Source organism: Esox lucius, chromosome 14 (assembly GCF_011004845.1).
Source record: "Esox lucius isolate fEsoLuc1 chromosome 14, fEsoLuc1.pri, whole genome shotgun sequence".
Classification (NCBI taxonomy): Eukaryota; Metazoa; Chordata; class Actinopteri; order Esociformes; family Esocidae; genus Esox; species Esox lucius.
In genome coordinates this window covers 9,508,892-9,536,816 of record NC_047582.1, presented here as the reverse complement: position 1 = coordinate 9,536,816, position 27,925 = coordinate 9,508,892, and the positions used below count along the sequence as shown (strand labels likewise).

At 42.5% G+C, this 27,925-nt stretch overlaps 4 protein-coding genes across 5 annotated transcripts; 2 read left to right on the top strand and 2 right to left on the bottom strand.

Moving 5' to 3' along the window:
* Window positions 1–118: 118 nt before the first annotated feature.
* ptpn11a (protein tyrosine phosphatase non-receptor type 11a) lies at window positions 119–11,764 on the bottom strand. Its single transcript, XM_013137025.4, has 16 exons — window positions 11,508–11,764; window positions 7,956–8,078; window positions 7,492–7,686; window positions 7,162–7,354; window positions 6,605–6,724; window positions 6,408–6,521; window positions 5,960–6,056; window positions 5,574–5,671; window positions 5,095–5,253; window positions 4,796–4,927; window positions 4,556–4,710; window positions 4,410–4,477; window positions 4,147–4,298; window positions 3,907–4,031; window positions 3,500–3,609; window positions 119–3,303 (listed from the first exon to the last, which is right to left on the bottom strand). Exons 1-15 carry the CDS (start codon window positions 11,519–11,521, stop codon window positions 3,540–3,542), a joined length of 1,815 nt encoding a protein of 604 aa, XP_012992479.1. The 5' UTR covers window positions 11,522–11,764; the 3' UTR covers window positions 119–3,303; window positions 3,500–3,539.
* A 73-nt stretch (window positions 11,765–11,837) lies between these two features.
* tmed2 (transmembrane p24 trafficking protein 2) lies at window positions 11,838–14,640 on the top strand. Of its 2 annotated transcripts, XM_020052996.3 has the most exons (5): window positions 11,838–12,234; window positions 12,725–12,917; window positions 13,095–13,112; window positions 13,445–13,552; window positions 13,718–14,640. In XM_020052996.3, exons 1-5 carry the CDS (start codon window positions 12,055–12,057, stop codon window positions 13,840–13,842), a joined length of 624 nt encoding a protein of 207 aa, XP_019908555.1. In that variant the 5' UTR covers window positions 11,838–12,054; the 3' UTR covers window positions 13,843–14,640.
* A 1,324-nt stretch (window positions 14,641–15,964) lies between these two features.
* On the top strand, window positions 15,965–21,101 carry ddx55 (DEAD (Asp-Glu-Ala-Asp) box polypeptide 55). Its single transcript, XM_010866638.4, has 13 exons — window positions 15,965–16,180; window positions 16,284–16,334; window positions 16,492–16,578; window positions 18,049–18,140; window positions 18,220–18,282; window positions 18,450–18,599; window positions 18,858–19,047; window positions 19,127–19,209; window positions 19,314–19,445; window positions 19,528–19,735; window positions 20,015–20,183; window positions 20,321–20,619; window positions 20,798–21,101. Exons 1-13 carry the CDS (start codon window positions 16,073–16,075, stop codon window positions 20,981–20,983), a joined length of 1,818 nt encoding a protein of 605 aa, XP_010864940.2. The 5' UTR covers window positions 15,965–16,072; the 3' UTR covers window positions 20,984–21,101.
* Window positions 21,102–21,347: 246 nt separating this feature from the next.
* On the bottom strand, window positions 21,348–27,457 carry LOC105007639 (translation initiation factor eIF-2B subunit alpha). Its single transcript, XM_034297172.1, is given in 8 exon segments — window positions 21,348–21,570; window positions 21,825–21,950; window positions 22,031–22,106; window positions 22,193–22,261; window positions 22,559–22,671; window positions 22,807–23,264; window positions 26,391–26,492; window positions 27,013–27,457. Coding segments are annotated over 8 exon segments (1,137 nt in total). The 5' UTR covers window positions 27,050–27,457; the 3' UTR covers window positions 21,348–21,414.
* Window positions 27,458–27,925: the final 468 nt, after the last annotated feature.

Genomic DNA, 27,925 nt, shown 5'->3' with positions numbered 1-27,925 from the left:
AAAGCTTGGGGTCTTAAACCGGCTTAAACTTTTTAATCGCTGTCTAACTCACTGCTTATCAGTATCAGGTGACGTCATTCAACCCACCGGAGTGGCAAAAACGACAGGAAGGCGAGGGTGTGAGGCACGAGCTTGCCGTTTATTATTGTGATCAGGGCAGTTACCATGGTTACCTGCATTGAAATACAATACGATAAACCTCTTAAGCTTTATGAGAAGCTCTAACTCCATGACACGGAGTAAGGAGCTAATGGATTACACAGACAGTATATCTTATTGGCAATTAGATATGTTTAGTAAGTACATTCTCCTCTACAAGATATTCATGTACAATATACAAGTTAAAAAATATAGTTTGTTTGCATTGAGTTCAACATTTTTCCTTTTTGTATGCCGTCAGGTTGACAGAGTTCACATTAAAGTGTTTACCGGTTGTACTTAAGTATGAAGGTGAGAGTGAAGAGTTTTTCAACAAACCACATAATGCATATGAATAGGGAGGCACATTGAAGCATGTTTATGCTTTACGTGACAGACATAGGAAACAAGATAAGAAGCCGTTTCACCATGATTGGAGGAAAACAACAACAGAATTAAGAGAAGACCAGGCATCAAAGAGCAGGTAGCTGAAACAGCAGTATTCTCTGGATGCACGCACACGCATGCACGCGCACACACACACACACATCCTTGCTTCCTTTCAATCAATACACACATCTTAACAGACCATGACACATAACACACCGTAAGCACACCACAGGCTAGTGTTCAACACACACGCACGCACGCCTCACTGTACAGTACAATGACCTGACACACTACACACAATATATTGGATCCTATGGACCCTTAACTCAGTCAGTGGAGGGTCTCCAGCCGGCAGAGAAACAAACAACAACTGCTCTGATACACTCACAACCCAGAAAAGGATGAAATTGCCCTTCCACACTAATCTGAAGTCAGTTTTAAAAAGTTTCTCTCAAATGGTTACAGTCAGGTCATGGAGCGGCAAAGCTGATCCTAGATCAGTGCTTTTTAGGGTAACTTGTACCTGGAGCCCCAGAGAATAGCAATGACCTCCCTTGTTGCTAGGACAGGAAACTTACACAGACCAATTTAATACTTTAAATCCAAAAGAGAGAATTAATAAAGTTGCTCACATTGGGGAAAAGGAGGGAGAGAGAAAGCATCATCTGGACATACAGATGAAGGGGACGACCTCCGAACAACCTCTGAACCCTCTGTGCATTAACCAAAGAGATGATTAGAACTGGCATCCTATCCCCCTTACAGGCCAATACTGTTAGCCTCAAGTCTCTGCACAGAAACAGTGCCCTGCAATACATAGGAAACAAGGTGCAATGCCAAACAAAGACTTGTAAAGAGTAGCTAAGTGTGTAGAAGGGTGTTGGCAAAAAAGCTAACGTTATGCTACACATTTGAAATGAAGTGGGTAGATACATTATTGCCATGATAAAGTACATACAAAACATCATATATTCAATTAAAATGTATACACCTGGGAACAATCCTTTCCCAAATACTGTAATTGACAATAAGCACTTCCATAAGGGAGAACAGGTGGAGAAAGTAATATGGTTTAGTGTGATGCTCCTTACAAAAACACTGGGACACTGAAAACTACATGTCCATCCAGGAAATAAATTGCGAACAAAGGCATTGCACCTGACGTGTGCGTGTGTGTGTGTGTGTGTGTGTGACCTTTACGGCTGGGCACTCCTTTTAACATATCAAGTCAAATCCAGCAAGTCAACAGTGGGCCTGTAGTTTGCATGACAACCACGACAATGAATACTAAAATTGCCAGAGATCAGAAATGTGCGGTAGCTTCTCAAAAGACAAAATTAAGTTCATGTGGTGCTTGAAAAGTACACAATAGGCATTCATAAAAAATAAAAAAAAACATTTCAATACGATGTTAAAAAAAGTGAAAAACGTTTTTGTTTGCCAGACTTGCTTCAGTTGAGAAGCCTGTTGCTAGGTGGACTGTCATAAATCACAAGTTACCCCAGAAACTCTGACAGTTTCCATAGTACCGGCAACTTTAACACAGTGAAACCTGTGAGGCAAGCTCTAGCATCATCCGCTACGGCCTGTGCTGTAGACAACTCTTATTACAGTTGTCAACATAACTGTACTTATAGACAGTATTGGATGAAGCTACCCCAACTACCCATCAGAAACGATTGACTGATCAACAACCCTCGGACCCCACTTTAGTGCTTAGTGGGACCACAAGGCACCCTGGGTAACAGAGTTCCAACCGCCATCTCCACCCAGGGTACAAGGCTTGGGCTGTAGCCGTTACGTTACTGTTGGAACGTTAAGGACATCGGGTATGAATCTGGGAATGGTAACCATGGGAGTCGGACTATCACATAGTGAGGCAAAAAAAAACAAAAGAAAAATTGGAACAAATACATAAAAGAAACATGTATTTAAAAAGGCAAAACAAATAAACCCCCCAACTTCCTGAATAGTAATTCTTGAGACCATTTTGCAAAGGTGAGGATAAAAACAAACAACAACAACAAAAAAACTCTTCACTACAATACCCAAAAATCTTCCTTCAGTAACAGAATACATCATACAAAACATGATACTCCACATTAGACCTGGAAATATCCCTTTTTTTTTTCTCTGCAAACAGGTTCCCCCCATCTTCCTGTGAAAAGATGGTTTAACCAGGCAGAGGAAAGCACTGATTGGCTGAGATGTTGAGTGAAACCATTTTGTTTTTTGGCACATGCCATCTTTCTCAACTCAGAGAAGGGCTAACTCATCTTAGTACTTTTCCATAAACAAACTATCTACACGTTTCTTTACTTTGGTTAATAAGAAATAAGAGAGAAGGATTTATGGCAAAAAAAGAAGTGGAACAAAGACAAACAACTGGTTAGCTAGGTTGTTCTCCCTCTGCTGAGCAGGGAGCATAGTGCTGCTAGTCTCAGCCTGGGTCTGGTCAAAACTCAGGCTGAGGTTTAGTTTAGGGTTTTAAGCTTGATATTAAGTTCTGTCATTAAGCTTGTTAGGGCTCTCCAGATGATCACAGTGGTTTAGAAGGAGTCTAGGGTAACTGTTCCTGGAGAGAGATCAGGGGAGGAGGAGAGAAAGAGGAATAGAACAAAAAACCCTCCATTAGTCTTGGTTCTCCCATAGAACTCTCTCCAACATTTTATTTTTCCTTATTTGATTTGTTTTTCTTCTTTTCCATGTAGTAATGGTGATCAGGTCTTAGGCGTTCAGGTGCAGGTGGGCAAAAAAAAAAAAAGAAGTAGATTCCTATGAAGAGCAAAAGATGAGTCATTAATTCAAACAACATCCATCCTTATTAAGAGCAGACAATGTGTCAGTTTTACAAACAACGTAGAATCCTATGAAGAGCAAAATAACCGCCATTAATCAAAAACAAATATTCAAATAAGCAGTAAGAGAGATGCAACCAAAGCACAGGGTGAGAGACAGTTCCGGTAGTGACCTCGGACTGGAGCGGCGTGGAGGGGGCGCATGAGTGGATCTCATCTGTAGCTCTTCTGCTGTTGCATCAGACCCACGTTCTCATACACTCTGGAGCTGTCGTCTCTCATCCTACACACACACACACACACACACACACACACACACACACACACACACACACACACACACACACACACACACACACACACACACACACACACACACACACACACACACACACACACACACACACACACACACACACACACACACACACACACACACACACACACACACACACACACACACACACACACACACACACACACACACACACACACACACACACACACACACACACACACACACCAGTCAAGGCATTTTACAGATGCACTGGCTAATGCCTCAGGTGCCCGGGGTACTCACTCTGTGCAGGTGGGGGTGGGTATGGGAGTGCAGGGAGGTAGAGGGCTCTGCAGCTGGTCTCCACCAGTTAGATCAGACAGAGAGTACTTAATGTTGGTATACTCCCTCCCCTTTATCTTACTCTTCTGTTAAAGACAGGCAGAGGGGAGGAGGTTAGATCATGACAGGTCTTATTGACAAACAAACACAACACACAAAAACCAGACATAACACCCGCCCGGACACGGCACAGGCACGCACCTGCTCTTCCTCTATACGTCTCTGCAATGTCTCTATGTAGTGCTGGACAGCCATGTAGATGAACCTGTACTGGGCCTCTGTCTGCACCATCCCAGACCGCTGGGATCGGACCATCTGAATGGTCTTGGGGACGTCGATATCACAGTCCACTCCTAAAGACAATGAACCGGTTATACAGCAGAAAGACATCCTCCGGGGTCCAAACCAAGCATAGGCGTTCTTTATGGAGAGGTCTCACAGGCTCGAGACGTACAAGCCCTCACCTTTCTCCCTGATGACATCAATGAGGATGTCTATCACTATGAACGTTCCTGTCCGCCCAATGCCAGCGCTGGAGAGAGACCAAATTAGTTACAAACAAAACAAATACCTGTACTTGCGTGTGTGTGTGATGCGGGCATGCGTGTACCTGCAGTGTACCACTATGGGTCCAGCCTCTAGAATGCTCTCTTGTTTGATGTTGACCTCTTCCAGGAAGTCCAGGACACCGCCAGGGTCTGTAGGGACGCCATGGTCCGGCCACGCTCTGAAATGGTACTGCCACACTGTCCTCTCTGTGTTACCCTGAAACGCATCCAAATGGTTAACATGCCCACACAGACCTGCCCGTTAAGACCCACTACCACGAAAGAAAGTCCCCTCCTCATACCTGTCCGACCTTGGACAGTTTCAGTTCCCGTAGGATGTAGTCGTGAGCGGACGTCTCTTTGACGTTGCGGACACGCATGGCTCCGTATTCCTTGAGAGCGGACATGTCAGGCCAGTACTTCACACACTTACTCTGTCGGGGGACACACAGAGGTGTAGTTCCATAAATTCTGAATAAAAACACAGTCACAGAAAACAGACCAAAGTCCTTCTGCTCCAGAACAACAACAGAAATCCGCATTGATAAACCGAAGGAGTACCTCTCCTAGGTTTCAGTGGACGTAAACACAGCCGGGTTACCTTTCCCCTCTCCACCTCCTTGGTAGTCATGACGATGACCCGGGAGTTCTCCTGGAAGACCATCCTCCAGAAGTCGCTGATGGTGTTCTGTAGACAGCCCTGTGTGGCGATGTATGACTTCTTCAGCTTGGTGCTGTTACACTTGGACTCCAACTCCGGCTGGAAAGAGATACGACACAGAAGAGCTGAAGGGAAGGTGGTGCGTAGGAGGATATGGTGACGGAGGGAAGCAGACTTCAGTGGTCCCATCCACAGCCCAAACAAATAAGACAAGGTGCCGTACAAACTGGCACCGTGAGATAGCCTTCACATCCATTATTTTTTTTAAGCTGACACCTACAGGAAATATGGGCTGCCTTTTAAATATAGCCGAGTGTGTGTGTGTGTGTGTGTGTGTGTGTATAGAGTTCACCACAAGGTCATGTACTATGATAACGTCAGGCAGGTGTGTGGGTGTCCTGAGGATGAAGTGAGTTTACCATAATGTCAGTTACTACCATGATGAGATTGGCATTGATATAGTCAGAACCAGCCTCCGATCCGTCCCCATCGTTCAACACCACGCGGGTGTGGTCAACTAGAGAAGAGTTGGGAGAGAGGGAGGAGGGTGAGAGGGAGGGGGGTGAGAGGGAGGAGGGTGAGAGGGTGAGAGGGAGGAGGGTGAGAGGGAGGAGGGTGAGAGGCAGGAGGGTGAGAGGCAGGAGGGTGAGAGGCAGGAGGGTGAGAGGGAGGAGGGTGAGAGGGTGAGAGGGAGGAGGGTGAGAGGGAGGAGGATCAGGGTGCCAGGATTTAATCAGACATTCTGCAACAACAGAAAAAAGGTACTGGCGATATATGATAGGGAAGGGCGATTGTGTGTTCTTACAGGGCAGGATGTTTTTGTATCGGTTCTTGTTCTTGTTCTCAGCTCTCTGTCCCTCTTTGCGGCTGTAGAGCAGCTTACACTCCTGTTGCTGCAGAGTCTGGGGGAAGATGGATGTTGTTAAAAAATGAATATTTTACATTTGACTCATTTAGAAAACACAGAGTGACTTAAATAACTAATCTTAGGTGCCTTGCTCAAGGACAAGATATGAGACATGAACCTTTCCCCTTCTCTGCTAGGCAATTAGAAGCAGCCATATTTTCAGTTACTGTTATAATGCTCTAACTACTGGCCTACCTCCCGCTCTGGATAAGTCAGATGTGGAATGTGGCTATGTTTTCAGGAAACTGACAGAGGATATGTGCAGATGATGAAGAACAACAACATGCTTCTGACATGATAGCCATATTCAATACTTTGTTCAGAAACCCAATGACGCGTGTCTTACCTCAAACTCCTCCCAGAAGCCTTGCTTGACCTTGTCCGTGGCCTCGGCCAGTTTACTGAGTTCTCTTACTCTACTCTCAATCTCCGCTGCGTTGATACGAGTAGTGTTCAGGGGCTGGAGGAAGACAACAAACGTGTTTACACATACAGACACAGTCTTGGTGGGAACGTGGCTGAACCAACACAGACGCCAGCTACCTGTTTGAGCTGCAGCACCGTGCCGAGGGTCTCCACCATGGGGTTCTTTTTGTAGTGCTCCACCAGGTCCGTCAGGGAGTCAAACTTCTCTCCTCCGCCTACGTCGTACTTCAGGTCATGCTGAGGAAGACCGACAACACCAACACAGTTTACAGGCAGGAATGCGAGTTCATCAGAGTCTGACGTCCAACGAGGCGAAGGTCACACCGTTGCTTCGGCCACAGACACCAGAGAGGTTCTTTGACTATAATGAACACAGCGCGGTTTGGTATCTGCCGGCTCACGCGCCATTTTGACAGACACGTTACAGCTCCTTTGCGCTCTTCTTTCAGTAAACTCAAAGCCAGTGACATCCCTTATCTGTGTTAATGTCAGTGCCACCAACCTTATCCGGGCCACTTATCACAACGTCTGTTCACTGCCACGAGGGCTTTCATTATGTAACAAACAGTGACACTCAATACCGTAGACATTTGCAACGGTCCAAGGAAGCAGCTCAGCTTGAGGGGAGGATGGACAGATTGAGAAAAGGACAAAAAGAGTGAATGATATTACACCTGGCAGCGGATCATGACGTGTGTGACCTTGGGCTTGCTGTCGCTGCTGTCCGTCTTGTCGTCGCCGGTGCGGACCGACAGAACAAAGTCTCCGGGGTGGCTCTGGCTCTCTCGGACCAGGAAGCTACCGTTTTTCCCCTTCTCTGTCAGCAGCTTCTCAGCTTCCCGGCCTGACAGGTGACCATGGAACCACCTGGGGAGACACCCCGGAGACACATCAGCATCAGATACGTTCATTGGCGGCTGATGCAGAGACTAACTGACACTCAGGCTAGCGTCTAAAATGTGCAAAGTGGAAGAGAGACAAGGTCGCAACCCACGAAAGCTCACCTCTCAGAGGTTGGGTCAGCGCAGTTAAGGGGGTACTTGAGCTCGATGACGTCTCCGTTCTTCTCCTTGAGTTGGCCGTGGTGCTCCATGTAGTACTGAACCAGCTCAGCCAGGGTGGCAAATTTCTCCCCACCGTACAGGTCATAGTAGTCCCCCGTGTTCTGGATCTTAATGTGGGTCACCGCCCCGTTACGCCTGTCCAAGGGAACCAAGGAATGAGAGGCAAGGAAACACCCCCATCATAAACTGAAAGAGTTGGGTACCCAGGTGATGGTGAAGGTAAGACTCAGCTGGCATAAGCCTTCAATTGAATATAGTTGGAATGGAATGCTAATGTTTACTTGTATGTTGGAGGCGTAACAGACGTAGCGAAGCTCCATATTTCTTTTTAGATGTGACGCGATTAGATAGTGTCAACCCAGGCAAAAGTGCCTCTACTGTCTTGGGATGCTACAGTAACTTACCTAACAGACAGGGTAAAGTCTCCGGGATTGCTTTTGCTTGGTCGGGCCAGGAAGCTCCCATCTACCCCTCGGGTCAGAAGCAAGTTCTCAGCCTCCACCCCTGTGATGTTGGGGTGGAACCACCTAAACACAACATCATCACAGGTAAACTAGCAATTTACAATAGAAAAATCCTAAACATTTATTAATTCTACATGACATCTCACTCACAATTTACAGAAGCATTAAGCACAACCAAAAATTAAAAAGCTAATATACACCAATGTAAAAACCCAGAGATTTACACATTTTTATCATCAACATGTAAGATGGTACAACGCTGAACAAGCGAATGCCTCTAAACTCAAACAGTTTGAGTTATTTGGTGAAAAACAAGTCTGTGGTTTACTATGAGCACAGATAGCAATAGAGCCCACCGCACACATACACCCGAGGCATCACAGACACTGAGACTGACCGTAGCACTTTAAAGATGCTTGGTCCAGATTGGACCAAATCAGTACCAATCAAACAGATCCAAAGATCTAAGCTTTCTAACTTTGAGTTCAGTACAGTAAAGAAAAATGTATTATTGTTCAGTACAGTAAATAAACATTCATTATTGTTCAGTTATACAGCAGTTTAAAGTATAGTTGAGTACACTAGAGTGTAGTTCAGAAGAGTTTAGGAAAGAAAAGTTCAACTTTACTTCAGTACAGTACAGTGTATTTGGCCACACTATAATACAGGGGGTTAAAACAATTGATTGGCTGAATGTCTTTATATGAAATGGCATACCACAGTACTCTACTTTTCTCTAAGGCACTCTGTTGTATTATACTGTGATCTACTGCTACAGTACTCTGATATCACATTGTGGCCTTTTCAACTGCAATTCCTATTACACATTTGGTTAAACAAAAGTACACATAATAATTGCTTAATTAATCTTAAAAAAGTATATCTGTAAAAATACTAATTGGTAGGTCTACCTCCTCGTGATGGAGAGAAATCTAAAAATATCTAAAGTATGCGTTTCCTAAAACGTAGAGATGGCAAATAATTTTGGCTGAAACAAATACAAATCTTGATATTAGTCTTTTGATTAAAAAAGGATACAACATTTTTTAAACAATTTTGTAACTTCACCCATGGAATTGTGAAAACTCATAGAATACATTTGGTGTAACAATACCAGAGTCAAATGGTGTAACAAATTGTTTGTTATATTACATAATTTCATTGAGTTAAGAAAACAATCATTTTGAAACACTATACATAAATACAGGCTTGCCTGTACACAATTCATAAATGTTACCTCGGTGCATCAACTGTACAGCCTACATCGCAAACATAAACAGAGTTCAAACTTAATTTGGATCCATTTGTTATCTGCTTAAAAGAGCAGGAGCAGGAGTAGACTCAATTTATCAAACACCAAACATTCCTCTTCTGCTAGAAAATTCCAGATTCACTAAAGGATGATTACAATGAACAAATATAATTTTCCAGACCTACATTTATTTTTATCTGATGTAAATCAATCACTGAAATGGACAGCCATTTGTAATATTTGTAGACAAGAACCCTAAAAAGAACCCTTTACCAGAAAAAAATCTAAGAAAAAATATATAATTTGGGAAAATGGAAAACAATTTGTAGGGCCTCCTTTAGAGTAATGGATATACCTATACACTTATGCAAGAAAATGTATTGCAGTACTTTATCTAGTAAAGACCCAAGGAAAACTTGATTAGGAGTACTTAATTGAAAGCAGAAAGTCTCACAACATTCAATCTTTAAAAGTAGCTCTCATACCTGTTGGAGACCCCAGCAAATGTTAGGGTGGTCCTTAGTGGCATGCAAAAAAAGATTCCTTCGAATTTGAAATAAGGCACCCTTGCATTTCACCAATTTTGGTATAAAAGTAATATAAAAATGTTGTGGAGTCTCAATTAGTTTTACAGATTGCTATCAGACGTAGCGTATATCAAAAAGGCAGAAAGCTACAGAAATACTATTTTTCAACAACATTTCTTGTTGTTTAATCCATTTATCTCAAACACACAATCACACACAGGTCCTGGTCAACCCGAAAATGTTTAGTTACAGTTTAATGTGTTACTGCATAAGTCCCATAGGCTTACATTCTCCCATGTGTTAGCAAACCCTTGTCACATAATCTTGGGGGGGAAAATTCATAAGTAGGAACAAAAGAAAAGGGTGCCCCACTGTGAAATCAGACTTTCACAAATCAGGACTGCCCTAATGTATGTATAATATCTTTTTTGCTCTCTTTTTGTCCATGATTGTTATGGTTAATTGTCAGCAATAGAGACAAAACTGTACCCCAACAATTGAACTATGCGCCTAAATGTATTTGCATGCGCATGGATTTGGCAGCTTATGGGAATATATGTGCGTCATGTAAAACGCCAGTGTAGAGCTCTACATCTACACTGAATGTAAAAAAAAATATGTTATTTTATTAATGAAGGATGTAAACATTCTTGGTACATAAGATGTGTGGCAATATATATAAAAATAATAATATACAGCATTAATTTCCATTAATTCATTTTAGTGTATTTCCATTTTAAAACGAATTCTTCATTGACCCATATTGGTTAGGTGTATAAAAATCATAAATACAAATATTAAATTCCAACAACAACAGATTAATGGACACCACCACATACATGATAAGCTTTCACAAGGTGGCTGTCCTTGTTCTGTCTAGACTTTATTTAGATTTCATCATAATTCTATTGTAAATTCAAGTGAGTCATCTTCCCGGCTAAGTTCAGGGCCCTTGACTTAGCTCTAGGGACATAAAAAGGAGTCCTAAATCAGAGATCATTGGTAGCCCAGATGTGTGACCTGAATATATGGTGTGTTATCAGTGGAAATAAAATACATTGTTTGGGGAGGTTACATTTCAGTGATATATGAAGAGAGGATGATGTGACAATGTTCATTAAATCCTAATTATGGGGAAACATTTTGTTTACCGTCTCTGTGAATAACAAGCCTTTCCTCCAAACTGAATCCGATGCACTAAACCGGCTTCACAACTCAGCTGGCCAGCTGGAACTGACAGCTAGCTAGCTCCCTTCCCCATCAGGGTAACGTTTGTTAGCTAGTTAAATTTACTGGTTAGCAGTGGTTACCTTGGCGTTAGGTATTATTGATAACATGTCTCTAAAATTCGAAAACGGCGTATACTATAACTACGTGCACACATAGCATTAATTTGTAGTTGATATGTGGTCTTCAATTTCACGGATGTCTCCCATTGCCCAATAAACAATCTGTATAGCTAGTTAGCTAGCTAAGTTGAAGTATCTAAATTATACTGCTCATTTGTAACGGTGGCTCCCGCAAGGAATGTTCTTGTCAAATACAGCTAGTTAAGTTAATAAATGGATAATCATATGTAGCAGTGACTAGGACAATACTGAAAATATTAACAGATATATGCTAATGTTAGCAGAAAGGCTACTTAGCTAGACAGCTAGCTACCTGACTAGTAGGAACGTTGACATCAGCTTGTTTTCCATGATCAGTTCTTACCTCCGAGATGTCATCTTTTGTAATGTTTGTTTCCTCGCGTTGGCGTAAGTAACTATTACTAATAACTGTCTTTTCCAACTGTTGTGCTTTTCTTCTGCTGTCTACCCCCAGCGAAAATACCTCATATGGTCTAGACCCCGCTCAAAACGGGCACAAAAACATGGACATTGGGTGGAAATTTTAATAGCAACAAAAAGTCCATAGGCCTCGGCCCTGGAGACTTCAGAGCGAGTCGAGTGTTGAAACGTCACCAGACATGCGACACAACATACATTTCCTTCAACGCATGCGCTCTGGGCAATTGGTATCCATTTTTTAAACGCTTGGTTTTGACAAAATTTTGACTCCTGCTTCTTTCCGTTTATATCCTTACGTGGCAGTGTCTCGCTCAATCTAGCCTGTTAGCTAGGAAGTGGACAATCGATTCTACAATTTGTACTTGTTCTGAGTCTTCTGCTTCGATACATGTACAGTCTTAAGGAATATTTAAAAGTACGAGTAGAGGGATAAACCACAACTGCCACGTAACGCTAGCTAAAATATAAAAATGTTCACGGCTTCAGAGATCGTTGTTCTCCTTGGGTTCTTGTCTGCCACAGCGTCCGGCTACTTCGTTAGCATAGATGCTCATGCCGATGAGTGTTTCCATGAGCGTGTCAACTCAGGAACCAAGATGGGCCTGATGTTTGAAGTGGCAGAGGGAGGCTTTTTGGATATTGACGTTGAGGTACCATTACTTCTATGATTTTTAAAGCGTTTGGGTTTACTGGAGTGTAGTTGTAGCTAGCTAGCTAGCTTCCTAACTGACGGAAGCTAATATAGCTAATTAGCCTAATTACTAATCAAAACAAGCAGGTTGATAATTTTTTAATTACCAGTTTGTGTAGCGTAACTTTCACCCACTCCTTATTATGTTTGGTTACGTTATTGTTAGGTAGTTAGCTGGTCAAGTATTACATAGAAAGTGTACCATGTGTACTGGTCGGTACTAGCTGTCATTCCAAACAGCTGTCAGTGTCAGCAACACAGAACTTGAGAAACAGGTAATACCTATTTCTTCGACAGCTACTGGTCGAGCTTCTGCTGTCCCATACGTGTATGTACCTAGCAGGCAAAATGTCAAGTTTTAGCTTCCATTTGTTGCACATTATTCTACTTCTCAACGGAGTGAGAACGGTTGCAATTTGGTGTTTAGTATTTAACATTGTCATGTGTAGATAACAGGACCTGATGGCAAGCAGATCTATAAAGGGGACCGAGAGTCCAGTGGGAAGTACTCAGTGGCAGCTCATATGGATGGGACTTACAAGTTCTGCTTCAGCAACAAGATGTCCACCATGACACCCAAGATTGTCATGTTCACCATTGACATTGGAGAGGCCCCTAAGGGACAGGACATGGAGACAGAAGGTATGCTTCCTCTGTGTGAGTCTGTGTACATGCGATTGTTAATCTCAATTATTCATATTGGCGGTGATGGCTTTTCTATTTCTGTATTTACATACTATTTCTCTCTCTATATCGTGATATTGGTCACAGTTTCGCTCCATCTTCTTGACTGTTTTGGTCTGTTTTTCCCTCCCCCAGATGGAGAGAGTTGGAATGGTAGGGTTTGTGCCTCACCACAAACTGATTGACTATATGCATTTGGTTTCCTTTAAACTGAGTTGAATGAGTTTTCCTGTGCAATCTAATGTTCACAAATCACCGCTTACATCAGTTACCTTAGTACTTGTTGCCTGGGAATGATGTGAGGGAATGTTCAGACTACATTGTTCCTGGAATATATTCTGTGCATGATTTGAGACAATCGAGAGAGACAATTTGTGTTTTTTATGACATATATCTCTATTGTTCACTCTAATGGACATGTCATTTTGTCTCATGTTGTTGATTCTATGCTATTCCTGATTCACTGGTTGTGTGTTCTGTTCCAGCTCACCAGAACAAGCTAGAGGAGATGATCAATGAGCTGGCGGTAGCCATGACAGCAGTCAAGCACGAGCAGGAGTACATGGAGGTCCGGGAAAGGATACACAGAGCCAGTGAGTTATAGATATAATTTAAAATATCACATGAAAGCTAATGGGATCATAATGTACTATAGTAAAAAAACCCTATTCTTATGTTGTGGGTGTCCTTCCGTGTCAGTGTGTGACAGCTAGTCTTGACCTTATAAGTCATAGTTTTATGTTTTTTTTTACATCCAGTCAATGACAACACAAACAGCAGGGTGGTTCTATGGTCGTTCTTCGAAGCCCTGGTCCTGGTGGCCATGACACTAGGACAGATCTACTACCTGAAGAGATTCTTCGAGGTGCGGCGAGTGGTGTAACACCTCAAACCTTCCCCCTGAGACTTCCTGTTCCACTGTTGTCTCCAGCACAGAGACAGCGAATCAGTCACAGATTGGAAAAAAGACTCTTGCATAATTCAGTAAAAGTCTGGGTACAAATTGGATCTTTTAAGTTTTTATTTCTGTTTTATTTTGACCCCTTTTGTTGTTACCATCTGTATCAATGTGCTTCTTACTGTCTGTCCTATGCAATTTGAACTCAAGGCCTTTCAGAGATCTTAGGGTCGATGATGTCAAGTCAGAACTATTTTCTCATCATTGAGGAAGCAAATTATTTGTTAGGTTTACCCCTCAGAGCTTGGTCAACTGCAACTATCAGCCATATACTAGCCTGGCAGTATGTCTGTCTGTCTGTCGGTTGTCAGCAGATTGGCTGTATCAAGTAAGAAAACTGGGACTTGCATTCAAAGATACACACTAATGGTTAAGAAATTATTGCAGTACCAGTGAAGAATGTAACCCATATTTTACCTGTTGTTTGGACCCTTTTTCAAATAATATGTAGTTTAACATAAAATATGCAGAATGCATTGGTTCCAGGTGAAACACCTAGGGTTTGTTCAGGAGAGTGAAATATTGCAGGATACTCAAGTAGAAATGTGTTCGGCAGAACTGACATTCTTTTATGTTGAATAAAAAATTGTCTGCTCTATAGATCTTAGTTCTATCTGCAACTTTCAGAAAGTTGTATCCTCCTAAGTATCTGAGTGATTTGCATTATCTGGATGGCAGATGTTTTTGTTCTTATTGCTATTATCATAAATCCATGGCACATAATGTTTCTGAATGTTTGTGTACACAGACAGTGCAGGGAAATCCTTTCTACCCCAGTCGTACAATATATGGGTTAAAGTAGGTCAGTATTCCTCAAACTTGTCCCTGGGGATACACTGCTGAGAGCAGGGTTTTGTGCTCAAGCACCTTGCTAAAACATCGGATGCCATCCTAATCAGTCATGAAACCCTTGATTGGTTTTGATGTTAGAACTGGGCCAAAACAAAACCATTGACCCCTGCAGATGCCCAGAATCTGGTCTGAAGAACACTGTAATAGATTATGAATGTGGGTTGTGGGGCTGGACCATGTTATCATTGTTGAAGTGGCTGTGCTGTTACATCTACTTTTTTAGAATGGTTGTAAATTTGGTTTTGGGGAAGGGCTCAAATTTTTCTGGCATTGGTTTCATACTTCACATTTTCTGGTGAATATTCAGTAGGATGCAACCTTAAGAATATAATTGTTTGTGTATAGAATGGACATTGCTTTCCATTCCATGTTTCGGGCCTATCCTTCCAATCTATACACGCTGTATGTACAATACCGTAGATTTAGCATCTTACTGAGTATGCCCAATTCATTTTTGTACCTTACATTAGTGATTGCCAAACGAGGCTTCATTAGCGTTATTTAAGCAGCAGGATATTGTGCTTTCTTTATCACAATAAAAGCCATCGTTGAAATGTATAAGGCAAATTTAGTTAATCTAGTCTGTAAAAAAGGACACGAATAATATTAGAACGGATATTAAACATTAAATGTACAGACTAGATTACTAACTGTATTGCCTTATGTATTTTAATGATGGCTTTTAATTTGAAAAATAAATTCTCAGCGCTGCTAGCATAATATCCTGCTGCTAGAAGAACGGTAATGAAGCCTCGTATGGCCATCACTACCTTATATGATCTGATGAGCTCAGGCATGACTGCCACCGCGAGGGTGGAGCGATTACTAAGAAGGTATTAGGCCAAGGGACACCAGTACGCCAACAACTCACTACTAAGTGGATCTGTGAAAACAATGAAATATACTTGTCAGTGGATTTGAGTTTAATAATACAAAAAATAAATATTCTTTAAAAAATGCTGCTTGTGTTTTATTTTAATTAAATAGTTACGGTATGTTTTATTAGGTAGCATGAAAACAAACATGTATTTAAATAAAATGGACACAGAACGAAAAGGGAAAACATTACCAAATAGTATCGTTCCCCACCTTCCTGTAATCCCTTGTCTTTTCTTTTTATTTGCAAAAAGAGACATATTTAGGGTCTAAAGATACACTACCTAACGTTATTCTGAATGACGATTTGTTTCCATTGGGAACTTCACGCGGTCCATCCTGATTCTAGACGGACTGTAAATATCGATGTACAGGAACTTTGTACAGCGTGGATTGCTGTTTCAATTCCGAAATCATAGGTTCCAGCATGGAAAACACAACTGAAGGGAAATGGGATAGTTTACCCGTTAAACTTCACGACAGTATTATGCAAACCCTCGATGAGCTTGGATTTACGCACATGACACCAGTTCAGGTATTAACAATCCTCGTTTGATGTTTTACTCAAATGCCCTAGTTAGCTAAATAAGCTAACTAGCTAGGTAACCACTAATAAAAATCTCCATATTTTCTTTTAGTCCGCCTGTATTCCACTGTTTATGAGAAACAAAGATGTAGCTGCCGAGGCCGTAAGTATTAATTTAGTATTTAGTATTATTTTTTACATTATTAACCACTTAAAATGTGCTATTTTGGTACTATGCTTCCCGAGTACTTGGATCATATGGAAAGCTGGCTATTGGCGGAACTTGGACTCTCAAACATGTCTTCTAATTGCTGATGTAGGTGACTGGCAGTGGAAAAACACTTGCATTCGTGATTCCCATCATAGAAATACTTCTAAAGCGAGAGGACAAACTAAAGAAAATGCAGGTATTGAAATTGTTTTTACTTTCACCTGGCTATTTTAAGATGGATGCACATGAAGTAGTGTTGGATAAATGAATATGTAGAGTTGTGCTCAAAAGTGTGCATACCCTTGGATAATTGGTAATATATAATACACCATTTGTAAAGAAAACATGAATGAGCAGGCAAAACATGTCTTATTTCTTATGGGATTCACATTCAACAGTAGGTCATAACAGAATGGCACAATCATAAAACAAAACATGGCAACAAAGAAAAAAATGAACTGACTCCTGTTCAAAAGTCTGCATACCCTCAGTTCTTAATACTGTGTATTTCCCCCTTTAGCATCAATGACAGCGTGCAGTCTTTTGTAATCGTTGTCTGAGGCCCCGAATTCTTGCAAGTGTTATAGTCTGGGCAAATTGCTTCCAAGTCATGCAAAGCATTTGGTCGTCTTGTAGGAACTGCACGTTTGAGATCTCCCCAGAGTGGCTCAATGATATTAAGGTCAGGAGACTGTGATGGCCACTCCAGAACCTTTACCTTTTTCTGCTATAACCACTGGAGGGTCAACTTGGCCTTGTGCTTAGGGTCACTGTCGTGCTGGAAAGTCCAAGAGTGTCCCATGCACAGCTTTTGTGCAGCAGAATGCGAATTGTCTGCCAGTATTTTCATTCATCTTGCCATCAATTTTCACAAGATTCCCTGTGCCTTTATAGCTCACACACCCACGAAACATCAGTGAGCCACCACCATGCTTCACAGTGGGGATGGTATTCTGTTCAACACAGGCCTTGTTGACCCCTCTCCAAACATAGCACTTGTGGTTGTGACCATAAAGCTCTATTTTGGTCTCGTCCCTCCAAATTACAGTGTGCCAGAGGCTGTGAGGCGTGTCAAGGTGTTGTCGGGCGTATTGTTACCGGCTTTTGTGGCATTGGCGCAGTAAAGGCTTCTTTCTGGCACCTCAACCATGCAGCACTGACTGACATTTGCAAGGCTTTGGCTATCTTTATATCCTTTTCCATCTTTATGAAGTTCCATTACTTTGTTACACAGGTATTTTAACAGCTCTTTTCTGCTCCCCATGGCTCAGTATCTAGCCTGCTCAGTGCATCCACGTGAGAGCTAACAAACTCATTGACTGTTTATACAGACACTATTGCAATTTAAAAAGCCACAGGTGTGGGAAATTCACTTTGAATTGCCATTTTCACCTGTGTGTCACCTTGTGTGTCTGTAACAAGGCCAAACATTCAAGGGTATGTAACCTTTTGATCAGGGCCATTTGGGTGATTTCTGTTATCCTTATGATTTAAAAAGGAGCCCAACAACTATGATGATAAATGGCTTCATATGATAATTTTTTTTGCATGATCAGTCATACTTTCAAGATCAATGCCAACATTTCACAATTTCTGCCAGGGTATGCAATTTTATGAAAACAACTGTATAGTATGTTATTAGCTTAAAGTGTAAGATATTTCACAGGTTGGAGCTCTAATCGTCACACCGACCAGAGAACTGGCCCTGCAGATCAGTGAGGTGATGGGTCAGTTCCTCAAGAAGTTCCCTCAGTTCAGGTAAGGGAACCAGGAGCTTTTTCAGAGATGGCACCCAAACCATGAACACACATTATTTTGACCTAAACCCCTCTTTCAGACAGATTCTGTTGATCGGAGGAAGCAACCCCATTGAGGATGTGGAGAAGTTCAAGGAGCAGGGGTAACTGTGTTTTCACTGTGATCTCTAAAAAAGATGGGAGCTTTTTTGGAGAGAACAACATGCGCTCTTTATGCTTATGTCACAGAGTTAATTTGTTCTTTTTGAACAAATTAACTTAATCTTCAAGGGCTGATTTAGTAGAATGCAGTAATTTTACTCTTTCCCAGAGCCAACATATTGATTGCAACGCCTGGACGTTTGGAAGACATGTTCAGGAGGAAAGCTGACGGTCTGGACTTGACCCTGTCAGTCAAGCACCTGGAAGTCCTGGTGCTGGATGAGGCTGATCGCCTGCTTGACATGGGCTTCGAGGCCAGGTATACAAGCATGTATTACAAGACTACAGCACAACCATACAGTCTAAACAATTGGGGTCCTATGTAGCTCAGCTGGTAGTGCTTGATGTTTGTGACACCAGTATTGTGGGTTTGATTCATATAGGGGGCCAGGATGTGTATTCTGAGTTGCTTGTGATAACTGTTGCAAATGCAACATTTACATGTAGAATGATTAAGTAGAATACAATTACTAGGCTGTTGAACATGGGCTTTAAAGTGACATCGCTCTCTCTCCAGTCTGAATGTCATCCTGGGGTATCTCCCTAAGCAGCGCCGTACAGGTCTGTTTTCAGCCACTCAGACTCAGGAGCTGGAGAAGCTGGTGAGAGCTGGCCTCAGGAACCCTGTACGCATCACAGTCAAGGAGAAGGGTGTGGCGGCCAGCTGTATGCAGAAAACACCAGCCAGGCTCTGCAACTACTACATAGTGAGTAACACACACATACTGTCACTCAGGAAAAAACATGTCATGACTCACTACATAATTTTATTTCAATATTTCACAGATCTGTCGAGCAGAGGACAAGTTTAACAGTCTGGTGGCATTTCTCAGACATCACAAACATGAGAAACAGCTAGTGTTTTTCAGGTATGTATCCTGCCTGTCAGTTCAACGGTTTCACACTGACTCTTACAGCAGACCGTTGCCTTGTCAGTTTGTGTGCAGTAATGTGCCGTGTTTCTTTCTCTCAGTACGTGTGCATGTGTGGAGTACTTTGGCCGAGCTTTGGAGGTGTTGATTAAGAACGTTTCCATCCACTGTATCCATGGCAAAATGAAACACAAGCGCAACAAGATCTTCTCAGAGTTCAGGAGTCTGAAGAGGTAAAATGTGGCCAAGAGTCTTGAAACATCATCCGTCGGTGTGACTGTCTGTACATTGTTCTGTTTCAATGCTGTGTTGTAGTGGTGTCCTGGTGTGTACTGACGTAATGGCCAGAGGCATCGATATCCCAGAAGTCCACTGGGTATTGCAGTACGACCCCCCTAGCTCTGCCAGTGCCTTTGTCCATCGGTGTGGACGGACAGCACGCATCGGTAATCAAGGCAACGCCCTGGTATTCTTGCTGCCAATGGAGGAAAGCTACGTCACATTCCTGTCCATCAACCAGAAGGTGTCTGTCACATTCCTTAATTCTCATGTCTTCCATCCAGAGTTTGTTTTTATTAGTCATGTTTTAATCAGAATTCCTCAGATATGTAGATGTTGAGCAACTCAACTGCTAACGCTCTACGCCTAACCTGTTCATGTGGAAACATACAAAATGTTATTTACAATGTTGCTTCCCTGTCTCCATACCTTCTCCAAAGAATGTCCTCCTCCATCCATATCTCTTGCCTTCCATCATCCCTCTTTCTCCTGAAACCAACCTGCCACTTCTTATCTCTGACAGTGTCCTTTGGAGCAGATGGCCCCAGTGAGTGATGTGGTGGACGTACTGCCCAAGGTGAAGGCCCTGGCACTGGCAGACCGGGCCATGTTCGACAGGGGCATGAGGGCCTTTGTCTCCACCATACAGGCCTACGCCAAACATGAGTGCAGCCTCATCTTCAGGGTCAAAGGTCAGAGTCAATTCCTTTCACTTTCTCTGCATGCTGACCACAAAGTGTGGCAACGATTGATTTTGTTGTGAAATTAGTTACGCCGTTTTCTGAGGAGAATGACAATGTTTTCCCCTCATCCTCCTGTCATTGTTCAGATCTGGACTTTGTTGCGCTGGCTCGTGGATTTGCCCTCCTCCGCATGCCCAGGATGCCAGAGCTGAAGGGGAAAAACTTCCCTGAGTTTGAAGAGATGGCCATAGACACAGACAGCATCCGCTACAAGGACAAGCAGAGGGAGAAGTTGAGGCAGAAGCTGCTGATTGAGCTGAAGATGAAGAGAGAGGAGAGGGCTGCGGCACCAAAGAGGCACAACGATAAGAATAAGGCCTGGTCCAAACAGAAGAATAGAAAAGAGCGCAGGAGGAAAACCGCTGCCAAGAGGAACCGGGATGAGGTATTCAGTTGTGCTACACTATCATTATACAACTTTTCTTTATACTGTCTGATGCTAGTTCAGTCACTATATTAATTCTTTAAAACATTACAGTGCTTCTAGAACATCCTATAAGAATGGAACCGGACCCATACAGAAAAAGGAATGACTGTTAAACATTTGTGTGTGCTCTCTGTAGGGCTCAGATATGGATGATGAGGACATGAAGGAGCTGTTGAAAGACACTCGGCTCTTGAAGAGGCTGAAAAAAGGGCAGATCAGCGAGGAGGACTTTGAGGAACAGCTGACAGGTGGACAGAAAAACCAGAGGAAGACAGCAGGACCCTCAGAGGACCCACACAGCTCAGCTGGAGAGGACGTCTGAAACAACCTTTGAGACACCTGTCATGAGACAACACCAGTCGTTTTCATCCTTGCCTTTGTTTCAGCAAGGCGGGTCTTACCACCTAGCTCTGTTGGTCTTATGAACTTGGCTGCTGTGAATGGAACAATTTCTACCAGAGACCCTGAACAGTGTTTCAGGGGGGCCTTTGCCCTGACTAGAGAACCAGTCAACCAGGCTTACACAGCCTATTACATCTAGAGCAGGTCCAGCCATGGAACTTGACACTTTAAATAAACAGCCTTCAGCTTTAGGACTTGTGACCCAGAGATACATAACATTTTCTGAATACGTTAATGTATACAATGTGATCCTGCATTGCCTGTTTTGTAACTAACAATCTATAAAGATCTTAAGACACAATGCTCCCGTTAAGTGTTTTGTTTTATTGAAGTATTTTCTTTAAAGCTCTATTATAAATAAAGTTTGATAAGTTCATCACTGACAGCAGAAGGGGTGAGGACCCCCAGGTCTGTGAAGAGGAGTGTGATGAGGGATGGGGGGGTGTAGTCGATCACAGGGTGTTCTTTGGACAGTTCAGAAACATTGTTCAGGGTGTCGGCCTTGTACTGCACAGAGAGGAGAGAGACGGTGGCATGCCAGTCACACAACATCGTTGAGAAAGACGTAATGGGAGAATGGCACAATCAACCTGAGGACCTGGCCTTCCTGGCCTTTGTCGTAGTCACCCGGTATTGCCACTGGGAGCGTTTACACAATTTAGAATGATATGTGCTTATCTTTAAACAGCTCATGGCAAAACATTTCATTACACATTCCTGCTCTAAAGTGTTTCCAGGCTTGTGATGTGATGAATTTTCACCTTAAATCGGTCTGGTACGTCCTGCTGGTTGAGAGGGTATAGACGGACAAATTTGAAGCTCTCCGCTACCACATAGAAGGGCTTGTTGTGGGCTTTGGAACACACTGCCATCTGATATGTTCCAATCTGGGAAAAACAATAATTAGCACACTGCTACATAATACAAAATGGGTTTGACATTACTGTTTACCGTTCCCAAAATGGACCTTGTTTATGATGCCTCCACTCTCAACAACTCCCTCTGCTCCTACAATAACCAGGTCCACCTTCTCCAGGACATACCTGTGGAAGGAACAATACCAGGAAATATGTCTAATCGTTATTAAGCCAGGTAAGCCATGGTAGCATTTAGTACGATTAGCATTTACCCCACAGCAGCATCCAGGACCACGGTGACAGGAACGCCGAGTCTCCTCAGAGCTTCAGCCATCTGTCTCCTGGTGGGAATAGAAAACATCAGATTAAGAGGTGCAACACTCACACACAGCTAAAAAACATGATCCAATGTCATGTGTTCCTACATTACTAGCGCTGCAAATTAATATTTTTTTTATTGATCAATCCGTCAATCCAAAGGTGTGCATAGATCACGCCACTACTATTTTCAATCACTTTTTTTGGTCCCACATAGACAACTAAACGACAATGAAATGTGTTGCTAATTATTTTTCATAATCAACGAAGTCCATTAGCTGTTGCAGTCCTACACATACTTTCGAAACGTATTTTCTCACCCTGCTGTGTCTGGCTGGGACTCTGTGACATATACTGTAAAGCGTTTCTTCTCGGCTGCTGCTTTCTCCAGGACCCTAAGCACCACTCTTGAGTAGGAATGGGTCAGGATTTTCTGTGAGAGGAAACGAAGGAGAAAGACATTTTCTTCAATAGAACAAAAAATCAAAAATAAAGAACTGCTAACTTAAGGTTCTACTGAATGGAGATGTTTCATTAATCTAGCCCAATGTCTTCCATAGTGACTCACCGCCCCGTCTTTGATAAAGGTGTGACAGAGTTTGGCCACCTTGGTTCTGGAGAGAGAGATTTTTTCCAGGAACAGTTCTCCTCTCTCCTCCATCACCTTCTTACAGCGTGCTAGGTCCTGACACAAACAACATGGCGGAGGAGTGGGCTTCAGAGAACTGTGAGCTCTGCCGAGTTGAGGGTTTGTAGCTGCATGCGTAAATAAACCGTCACTGAAATCTTTGTGGAATGACAAAGAGGATAAAATAGAGAATGCCTGTTTTATTTAAATGACAGATATACCTGGGTGTGTATGTGCGTGCCTGTCTAGCCAGACTCTGACCTGGTGCTCCAGTGATGTGAGACTGATGAAGCGAAGAAATAGCTCCCCACCTGAGGAAACGGCAACAGAGGAGTCTACCCGAGTGAGACAGTCTGTGGCCCACTTCAGGCTCTCCCTCAGACCCAGGATAGTCTCACCTGGTCGGGGCGGGAACAGAATGTGTATGGATATGAAATTACTCTGCCCTCCCAAGACATTACAGGGAATTGCATTGCCATTTAAAACATAGACATGCATAACAGACTTTTGCCATGGCAATTATTTTTTTATTGAATGTTTCACCCTCTTTACTCCTGGCTGTAAAACTGACTTTACCTCGGTGGCATTCAGGAGCCCCAGCTGCATAATTCTGACATTGCTGTATTAACCTGTACATGTTGGGTTTGAGTATACACCGATCAGCCATAACATTATGACCACTGACAGGTGAAGTGAATAACACTGATAATCTCGTTATCATGGCACCTGTCAGTGGGTGGGATATATTAAGAAGCAAGTGATGTGTTCGAAGCGGGAATGTGTTAGAACATTGATGTGTTCGAAGCGGGAATGTGTTAGAACATTGATGTGTTCGAAGCAGGAATGTGTTAGAACGTTCATGTGTTAGATCCTTACTCTTGTCCATTTTTCCTGCTTCTGAGTGACTTTGACAAGGGCCAAATTGGGATGGCTAGACGACTGGGTCAGCCCTTGTGGGGTGTTCCCGGTCTGCAGTGGTCATGGGCGGCCAAGGCTCATTGATGCACGTGCGGAGCAAAGGCTGGCCCGTGTGGTCTGATGTGACAGATGAGCTACTGTAGCTCAAATTGCTGAAATAGTTAATGCTGGTACTGACAGAAAGGTGTTGGAACATACAGTGCATCGCAGTTTGTTGGATATGGGGCTGTGTAACGACAGACCAGTCAAGGTGCCCATGCTGACCCCTGTCCACTGCCTACAGTGCCGACAATGGGCACGTAAGCATCAGAACTGGACCCCGGATCGATGGAAAAAGGTGGCCAGGTCTGATGAATCATGTTTTCTTTTACATCACATGGATGGCCAGGTGCATCGCTTACCTGGAGAACACATGGCACCACGATGCACTATGGGAAGGAGGCAAGCCAGCAGCGGGAGTTTGATGCTTTGGGCAATGTTCTGCTGGGAAACCTTGGGTCCTGCCATTCATGTGGATCTTACTTTGACACGTACCATTGTTGCAGACCATGTGCATCCTTTCATGGCAACGCTATCCCTGAATGGCATTGGCCTCTTTCAGCAGGATAATGTGCCCTGCCACATTAAAAATTATTCAAGAATGGTTTTAGGAACACAACGAGATCAAGGTGTTGACTTGGCCTCCAAATTCCCCAGATCTCAATCCAATCGAGCATCTGTGGGATGTGCTGGACAAACAAGTCAGATCCATGGAGGCCCCACCTCACAACATACAGGATTTAAAGGATTGGTGCCAGATACCACAGAACACCTTCAGAGGACTAGTGGAGTCCATGCCTCGACAGGTCAGGGCTGTTTTGATGGCAAAGTGGTCATAGTGTTATGGTGATTTCCTTCATCGAGAACTGTTTTTGAGCAGTATATTATCGGTAAAATCATAAAGATACATTTATAAAATGACATCCCCCTTAAGTATTATACCTGCAATATTTTAGTAAGTACTTACATTCGTTTTGGTAATGGGTTTAGCTTAACTAAGAACTTTTTTTCAGTGCAGAGTCAATATACCAGGGAAACAGGTCAGGGCTGGTTTGGCAGCAAAAGGGGGACCTGCACAATATTAGGCAGGTGGTCATAATGTTATGGCTGATCGGGGTATACAGGTGCTGGTCATAAAATTAGAATATCATCAAAAAGTTGATTTATTTCAGTAATTCCATTCAAAAAGTGAACCTTGTATAATGTATACATTCATTCCACACAGACTGATACATTTCAAGTGTTTATTTCTTTTCATTTTGATAATCACCGACAACTAATGAAAATCCCAAATTCAGTATCTCAGAAAATTTGAAGATTATTTTTAGAAATGTTGGCCAACTGAAAAGTATGAACATGAAAAGTATGAGCATGTACAGCACTCAATACTTAGTTGGGGCTCCTTTTGCCTGAATTACTGCAGCAATGTGGCGTGGCATGGAGTCGATCAGTCTGTGGTGTTATGAGAGCCCAGGTTGCTCTGATAGTGGCTTTCAGCTCTTCTGCATTGTTGGGTCTGGCGTATTGCATCTTCCTCTTCACAATACTCCATAGATTTTCTGTAGGGTTAAGGTCAGGCGAGTTTGCTGGTAGACGGCTGCGTTGACCTTGGACCTCAGAAAACACAGTGGACCAACACCAGCAGAAGACATGGCACCCCAAACCATCACTGACTGTGGAAACTTTACACTGGACTTCAAGCAACGTGGATTCTGTGCCTCTCCTCTCTTCCTCCAGACTCTGGGACCTTCATTTCCAAAGGAAATGCAAAATTTACTTTCATCAGAGAACATAACTTTGGACAACTCAGAAGCAGTCCAGTCCTCTCCCAGGTGAGACACTTCTGACGCTGTGTCTTGTTCAAGAGTGGCTTGATACAAGGAATACGAAAGCTGAAACCCATGTCTTGCATGTCTGTGCGTGGTGGTTCTTGAAGCACTGACTCCAGCTGCAGTCCACTCTTTGTGAATCTCCCCCACATTTTTGAATGGGTTTTGTTTCACAATCCTCTCCAGGGTGCGGTTATCCCTATTGCTTGTACACTTTTTTCTACCACATCTTTTCCTTCGCTTTGCCTCTCTATTAATGTGCTTGGACACAGAGCTCTGTGAACAGCCAGTCTCTTTAGCTATGAACTTTTGTGTCTTGCCCTCCTTGTGCAAGGTGTCAATGGTCGTCTTTTGGACAGCTGTCAAGTCAGCAGTCTTCCCCATGATTGTGTAGCCTACAGAACTAGACTGAGAGACCATTTAAAGGCCTTTGCAGGGATTTTGAGTTAATTAGCAGATTAGAGTGTGGCACCAGGTGTCTTCAATATTGAACCTTTTCACAATATTCTAATTTTCTGAGATACTGAATTTGGGGTTTTCATTAGTTGTCAGTTATAATCATCAAAATTAAAAGAAATAAACACTTGAAATGTATCAGTATGTGTTGAATGAATGTATACATTATACAAGTTTCACTTTTTGAATGGAATTACTGAAATTAATCAACTTTTTGATGATATTCAAATTTTATGACCAGCACCTGTATATGGTAGGCAGAAAATTAAAAAAAGGACCTACCTTTGTCTCGTCTGAGGAACTCCAGCAGGGTGCGGATGGCTGCTACTGCAGATGCCATGTCAGGGTCTGTCCTCATCTGAGTTCTGAAGTACTCTACCAATTCTGTCAAGACACAAACATGGAGCAGTCTTGGGGCACTTCTCACAAATGTTCAATCAGCAGAATATCAGCATGAATTCTGTATTCAAAACAATATAGGTATTTGTCTGTTTATTGGATACATTTTTGTTTACACTTCCTATAGAGCAGCGAAACCAGTACCTGAGCAGACTATGCCTCATCAAAAAGTGTCATCGATTTACTTGTTAACATAACTTGTTTGTTAAAATGTTAAATACCCGTCCAGCTTTCTAAGAGTACTGACGGCCGAGGAACTCCGCCATTGTACATTCAAGTACTAGTTCACCACAGGCTGCGTTTACACCGGGATTCTTTATGTTTTTTCAATTAATTGGTCTTTTGACCAATCAGATTAACTCTTAAAAACATATGATGTGACTGGTCAAAACAATTGAGAGACCATATTCGCCTACCTGTCTAAACGTTACCAGAGTAGCTAGCTTCCTTAACTCAAATGTATATGCTTTAGGAGCATGCCGTATATTTAAAGCCACATAGTTACCTTGTTCGTTCATTTTCGGGACCTGTTGTATTTGCATCTGAACTATATACCGTAATCTTGTATTATAATATTCTGGAACTAGACTATAGTCAACACAGCCAGCACCTGGACGTAGCGGCAAAACTGAAAGTTGTTCTTGTCTTGTTTCACGTTTCAAAATAATGTTTCACGTTTTTTCAAAGTACTTCTTACGATTAAGTAGCTTTACTAAACCATAGCTATATTATATATGATTGTCCTGGTTGTTGTTAATGCTTTTTTGTTCTGTTTGTTTTTTATCTTCTACAAGCATTTAATTTAAAAAAAATTATGATTGTCCTGTCGCAGTGTAATGACGAAGTTTTGAAGGAGTGGTATAGTCCATCTATGGAGATACATCCATAGACATAATAAAGATATTATTATGATAAATATTCTGACACTGACACAATTTTCATAACATTGGCTCTGTACGCGTGGACATCACCAAACGCTGGGTTTCCTCCTTTGTGATTCTTTGCCAGGCATTTACTGCAGCTGTCTTCAGTTGTTGTTTGTTCGTGGGTCTTTCTGCCTTAGTTTTGTCCTGCCAGTGGTCCATATGATGATGGGTCAATGTAAGGTCTAAACATCAAGATTCCATTGTTAAGCTAATAGAAGCCACTGTGTGCTGGTGAGGTACTTTGCAACGTAACAAAACAGAATAATAATATAGTGTCAATCTGCATAACAAATTTAAATTGCATAAGGCTGAAAATGACAGCCTCTGTACATGATTTGTATACATAGGAGTAGTGGGAATTAAAGATGCCTTAAATACATTCAGCCAACATTACATTAGTCTCCACAGCAACTCTTCCGCGATTCTCGCGCTCCTTCGTGAAGTACGCTACTCCAGGTAGAGACAACCATAGACATAATAAAGAGTAGACGC